The following is an 8,968-nucleotide window of genomic DNA, read 5'->3' as shown; positions in this document are numbered from 1 at the left end:
ATTCCTGCTTGGTGTCAAATATTTATGTCCAAGATCCCTTTTCTTTAGGAACCCAATACACGCCAGCGCTTCCCAGCGGGTTCTCTCCCTGACACGCTGCCGAACAACACCGAGAGCAGCAATTGTGCCGGCTTTCTCGTTTGGCTGGGGATTTGCCAAGCCCCTGAGTTCCCTCAGAGTTACAGCTTCCCACGGTTTTCCCCAACTGTCTCCTACAGATTGCTCTTCCCCTACCCAGCCACGCTAATTGTCTGCTGCTGTTTCAAGGTGTGTTTTTCTCCCCGTATGTACTCGGCACCAACGCTGCCGGGCTCCGTTTCCAGCATCAGAGAGAAGTAAATTTCTTAATGACTTGTAGTGAGGCTTCCCAGAGCACAGAACAAATACAGCGTTTTAAAAATCACTCATAAACTATCCTATACAATAATTTACATAACTGTTACTAATTGCTTTGAATCATGTATGGATCTAGCTGTCAAAGGACGGCTGGGCTCCTCAGGTAGATACCGTTTCTATGCCAAAGCTGCTAGGGGAAAAAAAAAAAATCTACAGAGAACAAAAGCTCTTCTCTTGAGGTAGAGGACATGAATTGTCAAACCCACTCGCCTTAAATTATTAATTAGTAGTCAGTTCAAATAAAAAGAGAACCGTAACCCTCAACCCCCCTTCTCCCCCCACCACACACACACTTTGGAATTAATGTTTCACAGGCGACAAATAAGATCCGTCCCTGAAATAAGCTGCTTGACGCAAGAACAGCTTCGCCACTTAACATGCGATGGCGGAAAAGGGAAAACCAGCCTGTGTATTTGAAGACAAAGCAAGGGAAAAGCCTTCTCACAAACTTGCTTGTTGCCCTTCTGCACCTATCCCGAAGGAAGAAGATTTCAATAGGTCTAGTTTGAATCGCATCCCCAAGAGGCGAGGACCCGAGCTGAGCTATGCCCCCTCGACGCGATGGCTTGTTTCTTAACTGGATTCCTGGCAAGCAGTTGCCACAAGCAAGTCCAAGACAGAAGCCTGTCCCGAAACCCCGGCGTCCATGGGGCACTTGGAGGGCGGACGAGGGCTGCCCTGGAACAAGGCTAAGTTTTGGTGGAGTTAATCCCACGAGAGACCCAGACACCGCTCAAATTCATCCATCCACACAGCAAGGGGAGTTGTACACCAGCTGAGGGCCCCGTCGGGCTCCACAACTCTTCTGTTTTCCTCCTGCTGTCTGACCGTGAAAGTGATGCAATATTAACATTATACAGGAACTCGTGAAGTCAGAACTGTCCAGCTGGACAACTGAAATGCTACTAAAAATGTCACAAAACCCAACAGGTTATACGATGTCACGAAGATAGTGACAATAAGCTGTCAAGTGACATCAGCAGCCTTGAAAGGAGTATAGCAAAAGCAATTAACCCCTTTCCTAATTGATAACTTTGGAATCAATAGTGCTGTGTATTGGCATTTGATTATAGCACATTCACATGCATCTTACCTTTTGTATTTTGCTTTTTAGACATCTTGGCTTGTTTGCTCTAGCGTCCAGCTATACAGGGAGAGGGAGGGAAAAAATAAAGAGTCCTCGCCCTTGAGCAACGTAGCTGGCAGTTGCAGTTCACACACCGCCTTGTATCAATGCGGGAAACGGCAGATATCTGGTTTGGGACGGCAAAATCCCAGCTGCGAGGGCAAACGGGGTCTGGAGTTGTCAGAAATCTGCTGACAGGCCAGCAGAGCACTACAGCTCCTTCCTTTGAAAAGCAACTTCTTGTCACGAAGCCTGACTGCAGCAGTTGGTATCGGTCTTTTCAGGTTCTGAAAAAGAAAGGGGGGGGGGTCAAGTAAGTATCAAATGCCAAAAAGGAAAGGGGGGGGGGGGGGGGGAAAAAAAGAAAAAAAAAGGAAATAAGAAAATTGTTGTGGTACTAGCCAAGGCATACCCCAAGTCTCCCAGCCTGTCAGAGCCGTCTTGCTCATGCTTTTTAAGAGTAAAATTTGCATTTTGTTTAAAGGCATGGTGAAACAACTACCCAGAAAAAAAAGCAACATTAAATATAAAGCAACAAGATCCCTACAGACTTGGTACAGTTTCAACAGGCTTAATTCAAAGCTACTGTAAGACACTAATTTAAGCATGCAAGCAGTAGAACCAGGGAGGTTTAGAACCCATCATAAAAAAAACCACACATTTACACAAATGCCAGGAGTTACGGACGTAAGGGCCATCAGACAGAGTGGACCGAGAGCGTGGTTCCTGCGCGCGGTGACAACACCCGCGACGGCGCGAACTCTCAGCTCTCTCGTGTGTTAATGCAACTGGCATCTCAGCAAAGGCAAAATTCACTTCGCTGCCAGCACCCAAAACCGTCCCAGTTTTAAACGCTTTCTCTGCTTATTTCAAGGGAGCACGAAACACAAACCTGCCCCGCCGAGACCCAGCTCCGCGGGGCGTTACACACTTGTATTTTCCTTGTGCTCCCGGCGCTCCCAATTTAAGGAGCCAGCGAAAGCAGGGGCGGCAGGCACCACATCAAGAGCGATGACAGGTTAAACAAAGAACAACAGGATACACAAGGTAAGGAAACAATAGAGACCTCCCTGCCACGGCAAACCCGCCTAACCCCAAGGAAGGATCTGGCCCCATCACAAAACCTCAAAGCCGTATTCACAATGGAGCGGGAAAACCACAAAAATTGCCCTTTCAATATGTAAAATGCAGATAACTGAAGACGCAAAATATTTTAGTAAACATCAGGAGACCTTGTGCATTTTAGCAAACCCACCAGCTCATGAAAATGAAATGACAGCGCTGAGAAGCACGCATCTAACTTGCTCCAGAAATAATTAGAAGTTTAACTCCCACCCACCCCCGATCAGGATTATTTTTTAGGGATATGGTTTACAAATCCGAGGAACGCAGCAAAGCTCCTGCAACACAAGAACCAGTGACAGTGCCCCAGAGTTCATCGACGGGGGGCTAACAAGCCTATTTTGATTTTAAAATAGACATTTCCTATCATTAGAATTTTCCTTTTCGAGCTACACAGGAGTTCACAACTTATTTCTAACCAGTGACCCTAGCAATCTAAATCTGAGGCAGAGTCAACACTTGCTGTCTGTGCAAAAAAGACTGTGCAAAAGAATTTCTTTACCTGCAAACAGAGTCCTGAAACGAGAGGTGGTTACGAACTCCTGCCTCACCGCCTTCAGCTCTCCCAGTTAAATGCCTTCATTCGTTTTGATGCCTCGAGCCACTAAATACCACCTCATAAAAACTGTGGCATCAAACTCTGCTCAAAAATACAGAAGCTGGACAATTTAGCGCAGGATTAGGCTGCCGTATCGGGATGTGAGCGGCCCCTGAGCTTGACGCCTGGAGACTGCCGGCAGGTCGAGCGCTGAGCTCTGCCGGCCGCGCTAGCGTGGCCGATGTGCTTTGGTTTGCACGATTACACCCAAGTTTCACTTCCCTGCCTGACTGCTTTGTGTCCACGACCAGGAAGCACTCCGCAGGCAGCGCAGCCATCCAGCTGCCGGGAACCTCCGCTACCTCCTGTGGTTTTAAGATAACGCTGGGTTGCGACGAAGGAAAGTGCTCAAGCCCTGACCTATGATACCAGAGTTAAATGCCTTCGGTATACATTGCTCAGAGTTTTACAAACAAACAAACCCCAAACTGTGTTTTAGAGTCATCGTTATAATTTCAATTTTTTTAAACGAAGACGAGCATGCTTTAATCCGGAGGGAGCGTGGAAATACACAGGTACTGACAAAAGCCTGTAACATCGCACTTGAGTACACTCCACGTGAATTCCCTCAAGTTGTCTCAAACTTAATTCATAAAACAAAGGAACACTTAAAAACTGCCTCTGTGTACATCCCCGAAAAGCAAATACCTGCAAGAACATATCTTAGAAACAAGCTGTAAAAATAAAAGTTGCCAGTAAAGAAGTTATCAGGAAATCTCAAAAAGCCTGAAAAACACACTACACCTTATCACCCAAGAAATATACTTTTGCCCACTTCAAAGGAGAAAAATAAAGAGTAATTAAGTCTTGGGGGGAAAACAAACGACATACAGCAGGTTCTGAATTACTCTTTGGCATGCTAAATTCTGAGCACAAAAGTAGTAAACTAATGGACTGGAAACAAAACCCCCACCGATACACGTGTAAAACGGCGAATCTTTACTCCTTGACGGTACAATTAATATTTCATCCGATATACCCCACGGTAAGAACCTAGAGCCAGGCGGCCAAAAGCAGCTCCGGCTCATGTCGGAATCAGGGCGCGGGCTGCTGCATGACCTGCCTTTAACTCGGTGTCTCTCTCAGCAGATCCGCTGGAATTTCAACACGGCTGTTAGCCGGGAACCTGAAACAGATGGGCGCACGCAGGCTGTAAAACACACAAGCGTTTTTAAAACCCAAGTGGAAATCTCAAGACTGGTGAAATAGCAAAGGTTAATGCAAGTTCAAATAAACTCGTTATAGGCGGCGAGCTCCTTCAGATAAGGGCGATACAAGGCTTATATAGCGCACTGTATGTGTCTAAAGAAACAGTAAAGCATCAATACAAAAACGTGACAAATCCACCTGCAGGAGTAAAATAAAATATTGCAGTTATACCAGAATTGACAGGGTGCAATACAACCCCCAGAAACCCCTCCTGTTGCAGACAGAGCACCCAAACTCCTCCCAGAGCTGCCAGCATCCAGCTGATGACATAAAACTTTTCCAAAAATCACACTGGAAACGCACATTATTGTCAAATGCACAATATCAGCATATTCCATCTAATTTAGAAAGAAGGAAAACATCTGAAATTTTACAGACAGCGAGTCAAAAGAGAAATGACTTCTAAATCCCCCACCCGTGGCGTTAGCTTGCCGTGCTATTCTTGCTCTGTCTAGACAGATTATTTCAGTAAACTTTCGGAACTTGATAGCTCCCTATTTGAAGGGAAAAAAGATAAACAGCGAGAAATTTGTCTGGATTTTTTTATTAGTCTACGGAAGATGCTTTTGCTGAGAAAACCTGGAGGTCTGAAGAATAAATAAATCTCCTTCTTGGGAGGGTTTTTACCACGGTGGTTTTGGGATCTCGGGCACACTGGGCTGTCCCCAGCCGCCACCTCACGCCCGGCTGGAGCATAATTCACGCTCTACAGCAGCATCTGGCTAATTGGCTTTTGAGTTAAGTAGTCCCTTACCAAGCTATTTTAATCTTGTTGATCAAGCACGTAAGAGTCGTCTCTGTGAGTACACACCATAGCATTTCAATAGAATAAATTGTCCCGTTAGTAATTTATAATCATTCTCAAATAAAAATCCATTTTCCAAGACTCCAGCACCTGAGAGGACCCGGGTGTTTACCTACAGCACCGGGCTCCCCCCACCCCGTAACGCACTCACGCAAGAAGGGAATTAATTCAATTTTATGGAGTGTCCGGAAAAAAAAAAACGACCATTACACTAGAAATTCAGGAACTTATTCATAGAAGAAAACTTGGAGGAGCAGGTTTAATACACCGACGGCCCATAGGCACAGCCCAACGTTCCTATTGCCTTCGCCGGGTGCTGCCGGCCCCAGCTCATGGCGCAAGCACAGCCTGGTTCTTCCCAAACCTCCACTGAATCCCTAGGGAATTTATTCAGCGCTAAAACCCTAAGACTTGGGGTTTTTCTTTCAGCAAATACCCGTTAAGTTAACAGCAGACCAAAATAAGCCTCTTCATCTCTCACGTTCAACAGATGCCCCAGTTGTTTCAGTTCGAAGAACTGACTTTTTTGCCCTGAAACGGATCACGAAACACGAGGCCAACATTTTAATCAAAGCCAGGCAGCTTTATTACCCCACCTCTGAAAGGAAGGAAGCGCACCGTCCAGCGGCGAGCGCAGCACAAGCCTGACTGTAATTTGGGGTTTTTTCTTCCCCCCCACGCCCCGCCCCAACCGAGACAACCGGTTTTCGGAAGCTCCTTCCACCGAACAATGGCTCGGTCAGAGCACGCGGGGAAGGAGCGGCGCAGCCTCCTCGCCTCTCCGAGCACGGGGCTGGGAAGGTCGAATGCCAGCGCCCAGCCAAACCCCCGCCTGCACAAAGCAGCTCCTTTTTCTATCCTGGACAAGTCCTTTCATGGTACGGGATGAAGGATCGTAAAATTGTACAATACAAAGAACCATTTCAGGATTTAAAAAAATAATTTCTTAATATCACTCTTGGGGTTTGGGGTTTCCGCCCCCCCCAGTATCTCCTCAGGAATGAACTGAACATTTAACCTCAGAGATAATTAGCTGTCTATATTCTGTTTAAACCCACACATTTATTGTTCTTTCACCAAATGCATTATGCAGAGCACGACTAGGCATTAGCTATTCTCAAACATCTACCTCTTATAAGCTAATTGTCTGTCGTTCTGCAGCACAAGGAAGTAAAACTACATCTTTCAGATGACAAAACGTTCCCGTATCTGTTCTGATGATGCCACAAAACCCCACCCCGAGTGTTTACAAATACTTAAACAAGATAAAAGAGCAGACCGCTGGGGTTTGTGTTCTCCAGGAGGCGGCTGCATGCGGGATTCCTGGCAGCGCCCTGCTTCCATACTCACTTTCCAGCTAAATGGGTACTGGGAATTGCTGGTGGGATTTCTGACGCTTTACACAGCGCGGCAGAAGCAAAATGCTCTCGAGTTGGAAACCAAATTTCGCTTTTCCTGAGGTGAAGGTGTCTTTGCACTTTATCTTCTGGTCCTCTCTCCCTCCAGTCAAAGCTTTCTGCATCCCTCCCTAACCAGCCAGGAGCGAACAGCTGCAATGGAAACTCGCACCCGTATGTTTGCCCTGTGCCATTTTGCGTGCATTGCTGCTATTTTTGGATTGTATTTACCAGCGTCGTGATCAGGAAGGGTCCCAGTGACTTGCCAAGGATTGTCTCATATTTAAGAGGAAAAAACATGTGTCTTTTAGATTACTTTTTATCGAAGTATCTAAAAATCAGAAGCTTTTGAAAAGGAAGGAAAAAATAATGGCAAATACAGAGGAGATACCACTTTTCGTTGCCCCACATTAAGTGGTGAAAAAAGCCTTCATCTCCCCCAGTTTAAATGGGTTGAATGGGATTACTGTAGCCTTGCTAGAAACCTTCCCCTCTCCCTCGGCTTTTTCTTGGATTATAGTTAATCTCCAGGTCTGATATCCCAAGAAAGAGCTCGAAAATATCATTAAAAATAAGCCCTATATTTTAATTTCCAGATCTGTTATTGAGGAGCTTAGTCTGGCAAACATGAAATGACGGTAACCTCCGCAGGCATCGCTACGGCCACGTATACGTGATATACAGCAGAAGAGCTGCTGAAGCTGCACACAACTTTCACGCAGATTGTGTCTGAGAGTTAAGACGGCGCTTTGCTGGCCCAGCACACACAAACTACATTATTATCAGAGTATTGCAATAAAGGAAAGAAACACCGAGGCCCCAAGCACCGCGTGCATAGAGCAACGCCGTGAGACAGCAGGAGCGCGATGGGGACCCGGGTGACACTTCAGCGGGACCCCAGTGGGGACGTCCCGTGCTCCCCAGCCGTCAGCAGGCTGGTGGTACGGAGGGAGAGGAGACGCTGCAGTGCTGCCAGACCCATGCTTCTTCCCCTCCACTTCTCAGGAGGCAGCGCCAATACCCACCGCAGCCGCTTCTGGGGAGATTCTGCCTTTACCCCTCAACCTGAGCACAGGCAGGACCGCGCTCCCGCGCTGCGTCTCCCCAGGGCAGGCGATGAGAGAAGCCAGACGCTCGGTGCCAGCTACAGTCAAGAGGAGTTGGGGAGGTCTCCCACCAAACACAGATGCCCGCTGCCCTTTCTGCTCTACCAGACCTCCTCCAGGTCCCAAAACCTCCCAGATTCAGGCCTATGCTCCAGCTGGACTGCATTAACCGGGCACCCCCAGCTCCTGTGAGCAAGTCCTGCTTGGAAAGCACAAAGTCCCAGAGCCAAAGAGTACGGCAAAACACTCCACACCCTCTACCTTCGAGGCAAAAGGACTCACGATCTCCAACACCTCCAAAGAAAGACATGGCAGCCAGAGCTTTCCAATGGAAGCATCCAGCGAGAAACACGGTGCAAAGTTAGTGAAAAGCAGTCATTATAAAAAGCTCAAAATTTGAAAATAGCTACCAGGCTCCAGAGGGACACGGAAGCAGATCCCACAGGTAGTCAGTGGGGAATTTTCTCTCTCTCCACTAAGGATTATTATACCCAAGGAAGATGATTACAGCAGGGGAACCATTAAGGCACTCTCAGAAAGAAATCCCACATCCCTCACAGGATTTTCTCCCCCCTCCAAACGGAACAAAATCCTATTCTTCGCCTTCCTTCCTATGGAACCATGGTGTGGGGCTTGTCTCTGCGGGGAAGGAGGCTTCACAACTTCTCTGCAACAGCTCCCTCTGCGGATACATTAACACCTCTTTCTGCTCACTCAGGAAGCTAATCATCAAGCACAAAACAAGAACAGCGCCGATGAGCGCCCACGGGGGAAAAGAGTGGGGACCAGGCACTGGAAACCAATTTCTAACTCACTGCTGGCTTGCTTTCTTGTGGAGAAAATCCTGCGTGAATAAGGGGAGTGGGGGGGAGCCAAGCTGTAGGTGTGCTAAAGACCACAGGCCTGCGGAGGTACGGCAGAAAACAACATTTCTCTCTTTGCAACTCAGCCTGCTTTTCACCGCCCTCATTAGTTAATTCTTTGTGTTACGGTGACAACTAAAGGCCACGGAGCAAGCTCTCCAGGCACAGCGGGAGAGGATTCCTGCCCCTGGGATTTACGAGCCGGGTCGGTGCAGAGGAGAGGCACGGCACAGGCAGGGATGAAGGACAGCGAGCGGAAGCAGCGGGCGTGCTGGGCTGCATACGTGTACCGGCTGCGGCATAAATAATGTATTAACGCTCCTGACCGTCCACTGCCCGTCAGTCA

At 47.6% G+C, this 8,968-nt stretch overlaps 1 protein-coding gene across 1 annotated transcript in view; it reads right to left on the bottom strand.

Annotated features, from left to right (window-relative positions):
• Window positions 1-1,514, bottom strand: part of SPATS2 (spermatogenesis associated, serine-rich 2) — a gene marked incomplete at its 3' end in the record, with an annotated part of 20,467 nt that extends 18,953 nt beyond the window's left edge. Inside the window, exon 1 of the mRNA XM_010290624.1 lies at window positions 1,490-1,514. Coding sequence (XP_010288926.1) covers window positions 1,490-1,514 — 25 coding nt within the window. The remainder of the gene's footprint in view (window positions 1-1,489) is intronic.
• Window positions 1,515-8,968: the final 7,454 nt, after the last annotated feature.

This window comes from Phaethon lepturus, unplaced genomic scaffold (assembly GCF_000687285.1).
Source record: "Phaethon lepturus isolate BGI_N335 unplaced genomic scaffold, ASM68728v1 scaffold47997, whole genome shotgun sequence".
NCBI classification, from domain to species: Eukaryota; Metazoa; Chordata; class Aves; order Phaethontiformes; family Phaethontidae; genus Phaethon; species Phaethon lepturus.
Note: the sequence above shows the minus strand (reverse complement) of the source record. Positions and strands in the feature narration are given on the sequence as shown.